The sequence below is a fragment of the Panthera leo genome, chromosome E2 (assembly GCF_018350215.1).
Source record: "Panthera leo isolate Ple1 chromosome E2, P.leo_Ple1_pat1.1, whole genome shotgun sequence".
NCBI classification, from domain to species: Eukaryota; Metazoa; Chordata; class Mammalia; order Carnivora; family Felidae; genus Panthera; species Panthera leo.
The window spans coordinates 30,158,144-30,174,172 of record NC_056693.1 but is presented as its reverse complement, the minus strand read 5'-3'; the positions used below and the strand labels follow the sequence as shown (position 1 = coordinate 30,174,172).

At 47.1% G+C, this 16,029-nt stretch overlaps 1 protein-coding gene across 2 annotated transcripts in view; it reads left to right on the top strand.

Moving 5' to 3' along the window:
* The first annotated feature begins 904 nt into the window (after positions 1 to 904).
* The window catches only part of TOX3 (TOX high mobility group box family member 3), a 105,172-nt gene continuing 90,047 nt past the window's right edge, over positions 905 to 16,029 (top strand). For both annotated transcript variants that reach the window (XM_042920347.1, XM_042920346.1), the window contains exon 1: positions 905 to 1,058. In XM_042920347.1, the coding sequence (XP_042776281.1) occupies positions 972 to 1,058 (87 nt within the window). In that variant the 5' untranslated portion in view covers positions 905 to 971. The remainder of the gene's footprint in view (positions 1,059 to 16,029) is intronic.

Here is a 16,029-nt window from a genome sequence, read left to right as displayed (position 1 = left end):
CCCGCACCACGAGGGACTAATGGGGGGGGGGCCGAGGGAAGGAAGCCCATGGAACGAGGGGTGGCAAGGGAGCGGACGGCTTGGGGATGCCGGTGGCAGGAGCCGGGGGCCGAGGGAAGCGGGGCTCGGAGAGGGGGTTGGGAGGGCCACACCGCGCCCCGCGGGCTGGCGGCGGGCCGGCCGAAGCGGCGGAGGAGAGGAGGGGAGCGAGGAGCGCTCCGAGGCATCGGGGACAAAGAGGACCGGAGAGGGAAGGGGGGCGAGGTGGGGAGAAGAGGGGCCCCGGGGAGGGGGAGGCCGCGGCGCGCGCGACGGGCACCGCCGGAGCTGCGCGACGCGCGGGGCGAGCCGCGAGGGGCCGCGCGGGGCAGGGGCCGCGGCGGGGCGGGGTCGGCGCGCCCGGGGGCGGTCCGGGCCGAGGAGCGCACCGGCGGGGCGGGCGGCGCGCCAGCTGCCCGCGGTGGGAGGGGCGGAGCGGCGGCGGCGCGGGGAGGGGACCGGCGGCGAAGGCAGGAGGGGGAGAAGGAGGGGAGGGGCCGGGCCCCTTGTCTCCGCGGCTCCTCTCCTCAGTCCGCCCGGGGAGGAGGAGGAGGAGCGGGGCCAGCGCCGCCGCCGCCGCCGTCCCAGCCTCGCCCCGCGCACCTGAACTCGCCGCGCCGCCCGGGCCCCCGCGCCGCGCCCCGGGCGCCCGGCCCGCGCGCAGCGCTGCCTCGGTGCCCCGGCGGGGCGCGTCCCCCGGGCCGCCTCCCGCTCTCCCGCGGCTCGCGTGGCCGCGCCTTTGTGTGCGGCGGCCGCGGCTCCCGGGCTCCTCGGGCTCCGGTCGCGGCGCCCCTCCGGCCCCGAGCCCCGCGCGCCGCCCCCGGGCAACCCCGGCCGGGCGCCCCCGACGGTGGATCTAGCGGCTTCGAGGAGGCGGGCACCGGCCCCGGCGAGCCCTAGCCCCGGCCCCTGGCCCCGGGCCCGGCTCCGGCATGGATGTGAGATTCTACCCCGCGGCGGCCGGGGACCCCGCCGGCCTGGACTTCGCGCAGTGTCTGGGGTACTACGGCTACAGCAAGGTGACCGGGCCGGGGCCGGGGGGCGGCGGGGCGGGGGCCACCTCCCCATCCCGGGCGCGCCCCGCGCTCCAGCTCCCCTCGCGCTGCACTTTTCTCTCCCCTCTCCACTCCTTTCCCTTTGCGCCCTCGTCTCTGTCCAACTCTCTCTCTCTACTCTTTCTGCCCCCTTCCCACCCTCCTTTTTGTCCCTCTGCCGGCGCTCCACTCTCTCTCCCCCCACGCCCCTCCAACCCCGCCGACTCTCCTTTGCCTTCCCAAAGAAACCAAGAGCGGCCCAAGGACTGAAAGGGGGGGGGGGGGGAACACGCTTGTGATTCTTTGTTGTTATTAGTAAACACGATAGCAGCGCCCCGGAGTTGGGGGGGGGGGGCAACGCCGGAGTCAAGTGATCTCGTGGTCCGACGACCTCGCCGCCCTCACCCCCCACCCCCCCAGCCCCTCTTACCTTCCCCGCGCACTAGAGAGCTGGACCCAGGGCAGCTCGGGGAAGGAAAGGAACAAACTTTTGAGCGTGCCCTGGATTGAACGGAGGTGGGGGGGGGGGCGCGAAGTGTTGGGACCCCCGCAGGTGGCCTTTGCTGCCCTCTCGCTGGGGCGCTTTGACCGCGGAACGGAGATGCCGGGCCCCTCCCTGGTTAGCGCAAGTGGCTTCTCATCTTTCATTTTTTTGGGAGGGGTAAGTTTTGCATTTCGGGGAGATCAGGGTTGGAGACCTCCACACCACGCCGTGGGTCACCCTACCTCCCGCCCCCCCGCTCCCCCCGCCCCCCCTCCCCGGTCCCCCGCGCCAACTTCGAGGACGGAGCGTTTCAGGTGGGCGAAGGTGGGTCTCAGAAGGGCAGCTGGCGCAGCTCGGACCGGCGAGTCGGTGCGGGAGTCACAGCCTTTGGGCCTGGGTGGCGCGGTCTCCCCTTCTCGGTGTTTCCTGAAGCCCCCAGGGCCAAGCTTTGGAGGAAATATCACCCCGAGGGCGATGTTCGGAGACCGAGCAGTGCTCTGGATGGCCTGTGCCTTTTGAATGTGGTTTTTCTTTCTCCTTCCCCCTGCTCCTCCCTCCTCCCCCCTCCCCCTTTCTTTCAAATCGTAGTTTGTTTATGATTGCTTGGATAACAGAGGAGGAAATAAGGAGCCGCTGAAAGAAAGGTGCTATACAAAACTAATGAATAAATAACAGGAAGAGAAGGAATTGTATCAAGAGTGAGGAACAGTTTGCTGTGCCCCGTGGCTGATGGAGGCTCCTGTTCCTTTCTATTTGTTTATACTCCGTTCCCAACTCCAGTGCTGAAGTTTGTGAAAGACCATTGGGGTCTCTCTGCCTCACCCTTGTGTCCTCGTCGTCCAGCCCCGCGCCTGGCACCGCGGGCCTCCCCACGAGTATAGAACGAAGGGACATTATTCAGTGTGCTTTAACCCTTTGGTGGTGTTGGGGGGGGGGGGGGTCGTTCATGGTCTCCAAATTCCAAGAGTGCTACGTTGAGCTTTGAAAGGGAAGCAAGAAAAGGCCTATCGCGGTAGCAGGGTTAAGGTTTTACTTTCTGTCCTCGGTTTTGGACTTACTCAGGTTAGTAAATGCTTTAAAAAGTCCCCCTTGTATGCTCAGTGAGGGACTTAGGCAGCCTAATTAAGTATGTCGTGTTTCTGAGAATCCACCTAATTGTTCCGGCCGGGTATTATTTATCTCCTTACAACTTAGCCTGTGTATGCAAGCCTTGGATAACTGGGCATGCTCTTATTTTTGGAAGCCATTACCTTGCTTAATGTAACTTCTTTCTCTGATTTAAGATCAGCAACACTCGAATGACACCAAAATAGAAACCTTTTGTACTAATCCAGTCACTGCAATGCGTGGCAAATCTCTCTGTTCACTGAGATCCCAAGGGTACTTCAAGGGACCAGAGGAAATTGTGGGTGTTTTGTGTGTGTGTCTTTTTTTTTTTTTTTTTTTTTTTTTGAGAAAAGCTATTTTGAGTCCATTTAAACTGAGTAGTTACTTCAGGGAGAGCATAGAAAGCTTGAAAATCGACATTATTTATTGAGATGCTTGTTCAACTTGGGGAGGAGGATGCAAGTTGGTTTGCTATCATATGTTCTTAATGCAGTTTTTTGCCTGAAATAGCCTGGTTTCTTAGTAAATCAGCAATCTGGTGGTCATAAGTGCTGTGTGTACCCGATTTGCGAAAGTTAGACACAGCGCTCCATATTGGTAGAAATCAAATTGTACTTATTTTAAAGGATGTTTGCATTTAATTCCTTGCAGATAAAAATACAATAATCTTTAATTTGAGCCCCAATACTTTATTTTCCTACTCTTAATTTCAGCAGTGAAAAACCCAGTTTTATTCCCTGTAATTTTTCTTTATAGGGAGAATGTAGTAGAAGACGATGTATTAACTTTATGGGTATAAAACAGCAAGTGCTAATTAAGGGTTTATAGCATTTTGTTTCACAGCTAACTTGTGTGTCTGAGTGGTGCTATTCAATATAGGTCTATATTGAACATGTAAAAACTAGCATACAAAGACCTCCATTTATTTCACTTGGAAATACCTGCATTTATTAATCTCTTAAGACTTAACTTTTGCTGCCGTGTATTATCATTCTGGATGGGAAATGATGAGTTTCAAAGAAGGCATGTTTCTGCCCTTTCTTGTTTTAACGACCATCTGGGAAACTTCAGAAGAAATACAGAACCCTTTGCTCCAGGCTTAACAAGTGAAAAGTTAGCGCTTATCTTTAAATTTATTTACAAACCGTGAATAATAGGGGTTCATTCATTTCTGTCTTTAACAAATGACCAGAGAGTCCTTTGTATAAATTATATGTGTGTGTATTATCTTTACATTCTGTGAGTATATGGATCCTTTTTAAATGTCAGCGCTCAGAAAGTGTACTGTCTACGGAGAATGGATGAAAGAGTTTTGAGGGTTCAAAAGTCCTTGCAAGTAAGAGAATAACTTCAAATAAAATATAGCCAGGATCATTAAAATCAGTTAATAATTCATGAACCAGCCACTGATGTATAAACGTACAGTCATCTCTGTTTTCTAAGGGCTAATTTCCATTTTAATTTCAAGTGGAAAATCTACTGTTTGAACATTTCTTTTTCTGATGTGGCCAACAAATGAAACCACCACCTACATTTTTAAAAGGGGGAGGGGCCTTATGTTGCTCAAGCGAATTAGCGACCCATTGTCTGTGTATCTAGAATTTTTCTTTTCCTGGGTTCAGTTTGTCTTTTCACCAGCAAGAAGGTAATATGCAACATATCAGTTGGCATGTCATTAGAAGTCTGCCACCCCGAAGTAAACTATTATATTTAAGGTGGGCGTGCACAAGGTGAAATCACACAGTGGGTTAATAATGAACTTGGACCAAACTCAATATTTCATAGCTTTTTCTGCATATTCTTAGGTGGGTTTTTTTTTTTTGTTTGTTTTTTTGTTTTTTTGTTTTTTACCAGCCCCCAGTCCTTTCAAAATCTGGCTATTGACTTCTTATCCTATGCAGAATAGTCTTTTGTTGTTTTTACTCCATCAGTCCCAAACCTTGCTTTCTAATTACTATATGTGTTATTGATCATTCTGCTTAATTAAGACATTCTGATGTGAGTGTTTTCACTACACCTCCTTGGATTGGCCTCTACCTTGGCTAGCATGAAGAGTTAGAAGACCTGAAGGGTAGTTTGTCATTTGTCTATCTTCTTCGAGACCATGGTTCAAATTGAGAATACATTGAGAGGAGGATTTGATTGCAGCTCTCCTTAAATTGATACTTTGCACTGGCGTGAGAACTAATGATTTCATTTTAGGGCCTGCTGTATGGGGGTGTTGAATTTTGAGAGCAGGTTGAGAGATTTTTTTCTTTAAGCATATTATTTATTGTCAAGTTGGCTAATATATAGTGTATATAGTATGCTCTTGGTTTGGGGGGTAGACTCCTATGATTCCTCACTTACATACAACACCCAGTGCTCATCCCAACGGATGTTCCCCTCAATGCCCATCACCCATTTTCTCCTCTCCTCTCCTCTCCATGTTGAGGGATTTCCATGTGAGGTCTTCAAGCAAGATAATGGGGCGCCTGGGTGGTTCGGTTGGGTGTCTGACTTTGGCTCAGATCACCATCTTGCAGTCTGTGGGTTCGAACCCCACATCAGGCTCTGTGCTGACAGCTCAGAGCCTGCAGCCTGCTTCAGATTCTGTGTCTCCTCTCTGCCCCTCCCCCACTCACTCACACACTCACGTGTGCTCTCTCTCTCTCTCTCTCTCACAAATATAATAAACGTTAAAAAATTTTAAAAAAAGATATTGAAGTCACATTGTGAAAGACATGTAAAGTTTTTGTAAGAACCTTGGACAAGGGGTCATAAACTCAAAATGCTCCTCGGGACAGCCAGTTTAACCTACAGAAGATAGGGTTTGTGGTCACATGGAGAGCAGGCCCCATGTAAAGGGGTAGCCTTGTTCAGCATTTGTGGATTGTTGCCATGCCAACATCTGGGCCCAGTGTCTCCACATTTTGCAGTTATTTTTCCAAGAGAATGATAATCTGAGTTTTTATGTAAGATATCTTGAATTCTAAATGTTGGCAGCAAATTCACATATTACTGAAATCCTTATGTGGGACCCTTAAAACATGCCTGTGGCTTGTGTCCCACTTCTCTGCAGTTTTTGTCTTAGATAAACTCATATGCAGATGAGGTTCAAAAATCAATTTTTAATAAGTCATTTATGGTTTATGGTCAACTATGAAAACAGGTTGGACAGTTCCACTCTCCTGTTCGATCATGCGGACAATTCAGCTGAGTGAGTACAAGAAGTAGAATCTAACCACTTTCAGTGTACTTCTAACTGAATAGTTTGAATTCTATCATTCATTCATTTTAGGTCTCAAGGCAACGGAACAGTTCTAGATCAGGGGCTGGCAGACGGTGGCCCACATGTCACATCTGCCTGTTCTTGTTTGGTTTGTGAGTTAAGAATGGTTTTTATGTTTTTAAATGGCAGAAAAATCAAAAGAAATATTTCATGACTGAAACTTACATGACATTCACATTTGTGTCCATAAATAAAGTTGCAGAACTGGCAGCCCAACTCACTTGTTGACATATTGTCTATGGCTGCTTGAGTGCGTCCATGTCCAGGTTGAGTAGTTGTAACGTGTAGTATGGTCCCTTTACAGAAACAGTTTGCTGATCCCTGTTCTAGATAATCAGAGCACTTGATGGTACCAGGGTCTTCCTTTGTCCCAAGACTTGGCAGTAGAAGGAAGACGTAGTTAACAAGATGGTATAACTGGAGAGATTACCATTTCAGAGAATGTTTCTCAGAATGTTTCTAAACCAGTGGGAGTTTAGCCTTAGCTATACTCCAGTCATAGCTGGTGGGAGGAAGCTTGTGAAAGATACTCCAGTTCACCCTTACCTCAGACCAGTTCAATAAGAATCTTTGGGGATGGGAACCAGGTAGCAGTGTTTTTAAAGCTCCCTAGATGATTCCAGTGTGCAGCCATGGCTGAAAACTTTGTTTTAGGCTAGGGATCCTCCTTTGGAGTAAGTAACCTGGAGGGGCAGTAGTAGAAATGGGTAAAGTTTGTGATTGCTATAAAGTACGTAAGACTTACGACAGATGATTGGCTCTAGGTTGACACTCAGGGCCTTTTTCAGAACCCTGGTGGGTCCTAAGCACTGCTGACCTGGCTCCCCTCCACATCATATCAGACGTGAAAATGCTGCATCCACATCCTGCATTTTATGTTCTATGATGTATTCATATATCATGGCTGAGTTGCTGCTGATTAGTTGACTTATGTTTGCATTTTGTCAGCATCTGTTAGTTTTAATTTTGTAGTGTGTGTGTGTGTGTGTGTTGTGTGGCCAATTAATTTTTTTCCTCACCTTTTAAACATTTTTGTGTGCCCTTGAGAAGCTTATACTTCTAGGTAACCAGTCGTTGGTGACTAATGGATAAAATAGTCCAGCTAACACTAAAGTCCGTCAACTTACCATTTTGACACCCCACACAGTGGAATGTTGATGAAAACCCTGTGCTCCGTAAAGACTGATGCACAGTAAGCCAAAGAAAATTAATGTTAGTTGTTTTAGATGAAGTCAATGGAGGTATGTGGCCACGACATTCAAAGTATGTGTAGCTGTTGTAAGAACTATCTGTTTTGGGTCACAAGCTGTCAGGGGGATGCTGAATCCACTTGTCCACTTGAGGACTTGCTTTATCTCATTTGAACCAATATTTTGAAAAATTCAGTAGCTGTCTGTATCTAAAAATCTTTGCAATATAAATCTGGATGTTCAGCCCTTCCTCCCTTCCTTCCTTCCTTTCCTTCTTTCTTTTAAGAAACAATAAATTTGGCAATCTTGGGCCTGTTCCCTTGCAAGGCAACATGTTCCTCTCCCCACTCTAACTTCCTCACATTCTGCCCTTGGTATTCCTCTCAAGTCCCAGGAGGCTTTGGGTTTGAAAACTTCAAGAAGAGATGAAGTTAAACAAGCGACCAATGTGATGCTCAAACCCTAGTGAAGTGAGGTTGCTGTCACTGGAAAAATATTCCTTATGGTATGTAGGGTAGTAGGTGAATGGAGACAGGTAATCTGTGATCATATTATTATAAGCAGTGTTTCTCAAGCTTCAACATGCACAAGAATCAACCTCAAGAGCTTTTTGTAATACAGACTCTTGGGCTTAGCCCTAGAGATTCTGAATCCTGGGGTCTAGGCTAGGGCTCCCACATGATGCTGATGTACTGTGGGCCTTCCAGTGGTAAGGTAAGAAGTTTGTTCTTTTTAAGAGTTTGTTGGTCACAATGCACTGGGCTACAGGTAACAGAACACCCAACAAACAGTGGCATAAAGCATAAGGACGTTCGTTTACTTACAAAGAAGTCATTAGTTAGGTGGTCTCAGGCTATTTTGGATGAAGGCAATCATGTCTTTAAGAACCCTCTTTTCTTTTTATTCTGCCATTCCTGAAGTTTTAGCAGTCTCCTCAAGGTCACAAGTTGGCTGCTGTAGCGCCAGACATCACATCTTCGCATGATCACATGTAAAATGGGAAGCAAGGTGGTGGTGGGGATGGGAGTGATAGCAAAAGTTTTCTGTACCTCTCTTAACAAGAAGGGATAAGAACTTTTCCAGTAGTTCCATTGCACTCTTGTTTATTGATCAGAAATGGATCGCATGCCCACCCTAAGCCAGTCATTAACAAAAAAGAAGGAGATTGCCGTGATCGGCTTAGATCAGTCCCATGTCATCTGGTGGGGGCCAGGCACATTGTCACATGAGCATAGATGATCTTTTATACTCTATTAGCAAGGAAGAAGGCCATTGGAAAGACAATCGGCTTTACTGCTGAGCATATTGTGAGGACTTTGGAGCGGGCCAGTGGTGTGGTTGGAGTTGTAAGTTGTGAAGAAGTATCTGACCTTTTGACTAGATCACTGTAGGGCCTGACAAGAGGTAGGGGGACCAGGGAGGATGCCACTGCCCAATCGAGATAAAGGTGTGTTAGGATTCGAACTAAGGTGATGTGAACGTGGATGGGAAAGAGAGGAGGGCACTGAACAGAGCATCTCTCACTTAGAAGGGAGGGAGAGGAGGCAGAGGTGACTCAGAGTGTTCGAACTTGGGCCTCGGACAAATGGTAGGACCTTGAGCAGAGGCAAAGAGGTCAGAGGAGAAGCTGGTTTCGAAGGAAAGGTAGAGCTGATATGGGCTATTTTGGCGGAATAGCCCCACAGAGATATCAAGTAGGCACTTGGCACCAATGCCCTGGAATTCAAGAGAGAGCTCAGGAGGGCCAAGGGACCCAACTGGGGGGTCTTCCCGTGTGCAATGGAGCCGTAGAAATGAAACTGCCTGCTCCCAGAGCGGGGAGACAGGACTTGCTAGGACACATCCTTGGTTTGAGGTTTCGTTGGTGTGGTGTTTGCAGACTCACCTCCGCAGGCAGCCAGGCAGTGTTTCAGGAAGTAACGTGTGGAAGTCAGAAAACTTGGAAATCCGCTGTGCCATGATCGTGGTGTAAAGGAGTATGTGCGCTCATGTGCATGTGCGCGTGTGTGCATCTGTGTGCGCGTGCACGTATGCTCGTGCTTTTGTGCGCAGGCACACATGCATGCATGATGGTTTATCCTTTCGGTCTTAGGAGTTGTGTGGAAAGAAACATTTTTAAATGGTTGCCTATTAAGGGGGTGGGGGAGGATGACGTAAAATTTATAGTAACGTAATTTAAAACTGTACGAGCCATATGAATGAAAACGTTTCACGTTTTTTTCTTTATGTAAGAGGTGCAATTTCAAGTTGGATTTTATGACGTGTGAGTGAAGTTGTAAGTATCTTGAAGAATCTGTTTAGATTGTGCTTAATGAGGAAGGACAGGATTTTTGCTGAGTATTCTTACAAATAAAATGTATTTGAAGGTGGGTTGAGCTCTTAAAAAAAAAAAAAACAACCCACAAAAAACCCTGTTTAAAATGGAAGTAGAGGCTGGTACTCAAGGTCTGCATGAGCTTCTGATCGGTTATATCTTCACTCCTTGTAGCACCTTATTTTATTTTCTTTGTTTCCTGGGTTTGTATCCTTAATCCCTTCCTTAGGGAGGCCATGTTCTCTTAAATATGTTCTATGCTTGTGTAAAGCACATCAGCCACTGGAAAATGGCCCTTCTTGTATGACTAACGTTCTGTCTTTAATCTTAATTTGATTTTACTTCGTTTATAAAAGAATAATTTGAATGTCTTGATAATCCAGAAGTTAAACAAACTGGCCGATACCAAGAAGTATTTGGATTTCACTCTAAATACACATTTGAATGATATGGATTCCTTCTTTTGGAGAAGATACATTTTGACCTGGGCCTTTCTATTCCAAATGTTGGAAGGTGAATGTGGCCTTTTCTACATTAACTGATTTGGTTATACAGAAGAATTATATTAAATGTGATGGAGGTGAGTTTTTTAATATTTCAAGTTGATGGGATGTCAGTGACTGTACCGTATTGTGAAAATTTGCAGCAATATTCCATCCAATTTGTAATGAGCAAGGGATTTGACATACTGTAGAATAATAGCAAGTTTTACATTTTCTTTTAAAAATCATCTTGGTACAGGAAGTAGAAGTCCCTAATGTTGACCACCTGGAAAACTTTTCTGGAGTGTGTATGATTGGTTGTAAGTTGATTTTCTTAAAAAAGAAAAAAAAAAGGTGGTTTAAACTTTACTAGAAATATTGGACACTTAGGCATACTCTGTGGATCTGTCTTGCTTCTCCTTTATGCCTGTGTGTCTTTAATGAGAAACTCAACCCTTATTATTTGGCTTTTATATAAATTCCAATAAAAAATGTTTAATGGAAAAGCAGTTAAAACTGCTGTATTAGCAAAAATGCTTTTGATTGCAAATGGGCAAAAGTCCTTAAACTGAATTAAGTGGAAAAGGGATAGTGAGTTTTGTCTCCGGCATAGTTGGGCCCGGAGTTTCAAGGGATGTTATCAACACTTCCTTACATTTATTTGCCCTGCTCTCATCGGCGTGGCTTTCCTGTCTGTCTCCACTCAGGTGGTGGGAAGGTGTCCGGCAGGAGCTGCAGGGCATATCCACGCGGCTCAGCCTCCCCAAGAGGGACAGAGTCTCTTTCCTCCTTGTTTCAGAAACTTCTCTGGGTTGTTGGACAGACGTGGGTCCTCTGTGCAGGCCCAACGCCACATACCCATCTCAGGAGCAGGGGTGGGTACTGCTGTTGCCATGGAAACCAGGTGGGCAGGTGGGCTGGTGCTTCCCCAGAGGGAGAGCACAGTGCCGATCTCACCGGGTGGGGGAAGTGACGGTCGGTAGGAGAAAAAGTCCGCTTAAACGCTAAAGGAAATGAAGCCTGCCAATTTTGTAGATTTCTGAGGACTTGAGTTGTCCGTGCTTATTATTATTCTTTGTGGAAACCAGAAATAGCCTGTGCTTATTGAGGAGATAGGAGATACAATAGTTATATATGAGAGCTAATAACTATCGTTTATTAAGTACTACTTGTTAGGGGCTGATGTCAGATGTGGCCCACCTTCAAGAAACCTCTAGTTTGGTAGGGGAGCAGCTGTGTACACATGAGCATTCATGAAATGTGTGTGTGTGTGTGTATGTGAGAGAGAGAGAGAGAGAGAGAGGGAGGGAGACTATTTGTATACCTAAGGGAGATACTCTAGGAGGCAAAAGTGCTCCAGGAGCAGACTGGACGAGAGCAATGGTTTCTGAGGCAGTGTGTGGTCAAGTACAAGAGCTCCCAGAGGCTGTCAGGCTTGGAATGGACAAGTAGGAAAAATGGGATGTTAGACAGGCGAGGGCAGGAGAAGGAGTTCCAGGCAGCGCTTCTGCATGAGGGTGGCACCCCAGGAAAGGTTCCCCTGGAGGCCTGTGCAGGATGGTCCCATTGACAATGTAGGGGGACGAGTTCGCATCTGCGTGGGAATTTTCTTCTGGTGGGGGATACGGGTGTGGAGGCCCTAGGGCGTCCAATGAACGATCTGAGGTTTTACCCAGCAGATACTAGTAAAGTTTGTGTGCATGGATGTGTGCGTGAGTATATACATTTGCGTGTGCGTTTATGGACGTGTTTCCGTGTGTGTGCGCGTGCACACCAGTTTGTGGATGTGTGTGTGTGTGCGTAGGGGAGACTGAATGGAGGAGAGGAGGGTAATGAGAAGATGTTTTGCAGACTCCACCTGAGAATGTTTGAAGGAGAGATTAAAGGGGCACAGAGAGTGATGTAATGATGGGCGGGATGAGTGGTCAGTTGGCGTTGGGATAAAGGCTGGAGATAGAGGGGGATTAGCCTTGAAAGTTGGGTAACCCTTTCTCTGAGTTAATGGGGCAGAAAGAAAAGAGGGCTGAAGATTCAGATACACATTTTAGTGAAATGGTGTGGGAGGGAGGGAGAGAGACAGAGACAGAGCAAGAAGGAGGGAAGGAAGCAGGGAGAAAGGGAGATGAGAATGTGGAGGAGGAAGGGGTGGGGGAGTGGACTGATAGGCCCACGATCCATCACTGCTTGTTTCTACCTCGCTTCTTGCCATTACCCGCCCTCCTCTTGACTTTGTGTGTCTTACCCACAGGAGTGTGGCCTGACCACTTAAAAATACCTGAATATCTCAAATCTCTACACGCCCCCCCCCCCATTCTTCCAGTCACTGTCTCATTACTTTATTCATAGCCTGTATCCCTGTTTGAAAATTTTTAAAAGTTTATTTATTGATTTTGAGAGAGAGAGCATGAGCGGGGGAAGGACAGAGAGAGGAAGAGAGAGAGAGAAACCCAAGCAGGCTCTGTGCCCCCAAGCAGGCTCAGTGGGGAGCCCCATGTGGGTTTTGATTCTGCAAACTGTGAGATCATGACCTGAGCTGAAATCGAGAGTCAGCTGCTTAACCAACTGAGCCATCCAGGCACCCCCCTATTTGAATTTTTTGTTTATTCATTTATTTATGTATTTTCAGTTTACTTCTTTCCACGAGTATCCAAAACTCCGTGAAGGTAGGGACATTTGATGACCACTACGCCTGGCTTCTAGAACAGTGCTTAAGCACATAAGAGAAAATGCAATAAAGAGTGAACTAGAGATGAGTAAGAATATTGTTGAGTAGATCTGGTTCTAGTTTAATCTGAATAAACCCATGTTGGACCTGTTGTGTGCCAGATACTTGGAGGCAATGCGAATGCAATGGTGACAAGTCAGTTGTCCAGTTCTTAAGGAGCTGGCCTGTGGTTGTGATGATGATCCCTGTTAGATGTTTTTAAGTTTAAGTTTTATTTTAAGTTTTTGGATTTCATGTATTTCATGCACTGCCGGCAGGGAACGGAGCGATGGGTGGTAGGGATGAGGTAGTGAATCTTGTTCAGGCAGGAATAAGAGAAGAGGGGTGGAGAGAAGGGGAATTTGAAATGACTGTTTTCAATCCAAGTATCCAGGCTGGTCAAGGAAGGTCAAGTGGTCAAGGACAGGGAGACTCCGATAAAAGGCAAAGAAGAGTATGTTACTTAGCGTTGGCCAGCAGGAAAAAATAATTTGAGTAGCAGTGGCGTGAATGAGGTAGATGTTCGTCTCTCTTTTCTCTAATGAACTCTAGAGGTAAGTAGTCTAGAGCTGTTACTGGGGCTTTGCAGACAACTGGGAGCCAAGCTACCTCCAACTTTCTTGTAGCCGTTGGCCCTTCAGGCTAGAACTCCAGTCATCATCCCTGGTCCAACCAGGAGGAAGGTGGTCAAGGAAAAAGGGAGGTTTTCAGGACCTGCCATGTGACACTTGCTTATTTCTCACTGGCCAGGACTGAGACGCATGGCCACATCTATGACTTTAAGGTGTCCAGGAAGTGCAATCTATATTGTGGTTTGCAGTGTGCCCAGCTACGTACTCCATTGCTGTGGAAGAAGGGGATGAGTGGATAGGCAGGAACAATATATGTGTTTTAGCAGGTGCATGGGAGTGAATGATGGGCGAGGTCCAAGAAACCCTTCTGAGATATTTTCACGTTTGAGGTTTTTGCATACCGATTACAGCACTCCATTTTGGTAAACCGTATTCAGTATTTTAGTTTTCATTGCTCTTTGGGAGGTCCCTTTTTGGTGATGCACTGTGATCAGATAACTTTTCAATCCTTTCTTCATTTGGAGGGTTTTATTTGGGGCATGCTTAAAAATCCCCAGTGATTTATGTTCATCTTTGCAGGCACTTGCAAACCCGTATGTCCTGACTTTAATTGATTACCTATATTTCAGGCCCAAATTTCTCTTCTTTTTTTGAAATACCTCTTGAATTTTTATACTGCCATTTCTCAAGTCCTGACTGTTGGTAACAAAAGTTTTGAGTACAGGTCAATCTTCAGTCAACGTTTTTAAACTAGATTTTTTTTTAACTGATATTTTTCTTTCTTGATCAAACCCAGCTTACCTCTGACTCCTCACATCCCTGCATCCACTGGACCTCCTTCCCTAGAAACATGAAGTTCTTTATGCTCTTTCCTCCTCATTTCCTCCACTGGCCCATCTTGTTAGCCCTTGACTGTTCTACAGCCTTGGCTACAAGGACACGTCTGCTGTCCTGGGCACCACCAACCCCCTCAACCCCTTCCCTTGTGCTGTGCGTGTTGTATCAGACTTCAGGATATGGCATTTCTCAACTTGAGGGTAACTGAACCCTATGAATGCTGTCGGAGAATACTTGGGCCTTTGGTGTGTCATCTTTTTCTTTATCTGTTGATTCTCTTGGACCTTCTTCACAATGGACAGTCCAGGACTTGTCCAGCAGTAGTTCAGCCAACCCTACCCTCATTCTTGGAAGGTAACTCTGATCTTTCAGTTTATGGGGAACGTTGATAATTTGCTGTCCTCCCTTGTCTGGAAACCAGTTCTCTCATTTTTCCAGTTCTCTCCCCTGAGAGCAGTTCTTTGGGACGAATCCTTCCAAAGGTGCTTGTCCCTTTCTGACTGCTTTGTATTCTTGGTTTTACAGACAGCTTCCTGATTTGTTCCTTTCTACCTTCCTATGTGCCCACGTATCTTCTGACCCCCACCACGGATTTTCCAGTCTTTAGCTTGTCAAGTGCCACCTCCCTTGTGACAGCTTTTGCTAAGACCTCATTCCATCCACATTAGGATATGGTTCATATTTTTTGTCTAACTCCATTTTTTCCCCTTAGATAAATGTGAAGTGCAGACCACCACAAATGAAAAATCCTATCACTTCCCTTACATAGAAGAAAATCCTGAAAATAAACACAAGGGGAGTAAACACTATTACCAAAAGCGCACTGGAGACCTTGCTTACTTAAGGCTTTGCCCTGTGTTTGTTGAAAGGGACATTTGCAAGTGTGAGGAAGGTGTTGAAGACCCCTTAGCACCAAACTGAGACTTTGTCTTTGATTTTATTTGGGGTGGGAGGAGGGCTTGAAAGGGAATTCAAAGCAGGACTTTCTCAAGATGTAATGAAAGGCTCTTTGGGTTTGTTGTCTTGGTATCTTCTCCTATGTGGGTGCAAGTCCATTGGGCATCTGGATACAATACAGATCCGCAGGGCTGGGGTGAGCCTGAGAATTGGCATTGCTCACATGTTTCCAGCTGCTGGCCGCTGGCTGCTGACCACACTCAGAATTGTAGAGTCTGAGAGAAAGGACTGCCTATGTTCACATGTTTGCCTGACTCTGCGGACCCCTGTCATAACACCTCTCTGAACAGTTCCTCAAACAAGAAATCTTGACCTGGGGTTCCATGTCTTTCCCACCCAGGCTCTCCTCAGCACTCTGCAAGTTATTTCCCTCCTTTGTTATATTACCAAAACTATCTTTCCACTTTTCCCCAGGGAGCTCCGCCTTGCCAGATTGGACTCCATTCATTGTCATGCAAGAATATGGAGTGTCTGCTTAGGCCAGATACTGCCCTAAGCCCTGGGGTTACGCTTTGCTGATGACTCCTTGAACTCACCTATTTTTACCCTATCCCTGTTTCTCTAACCTCCAGTGTCCCTGGTTCTCTAATATATCTAATATCATCCCTGCTTCTGATTGCTTTTGCTCTGTCATCTTGTCCACTCTCCCGCCTCTTCCCGGCACTGGGGCTATCCTCCCAAAGCTTGGTTTCTTACTCCTTTGCCTCTGTATTCTTTTCACTTTGTGTGTGGATCTTGTTTTCTGCCTTCAGCTGTTCCCTCTCTGGTACTGTTTGTATCAGTTATCTATTGCTGTGTAACAAACGAAGCTTTGAGGCTTAAAACAAACAAACAAACAGAAACCACATTTCCCTGGTTCTGCAAGTCCACAACATAGGTTGGGTTCCCGTCTGCGTTTGCAGTCAACTGCAGGTTTGACTTAGCTTCTGGACGTTGGCTAGCTCTATCAGGGACCCCTCATTTCTCCTGCACAGACTCTCTCTTCCACCACGCTGAGGCATATGCAAGAGCTGTCCTGGTGGCAGCATTCCGAGGGGG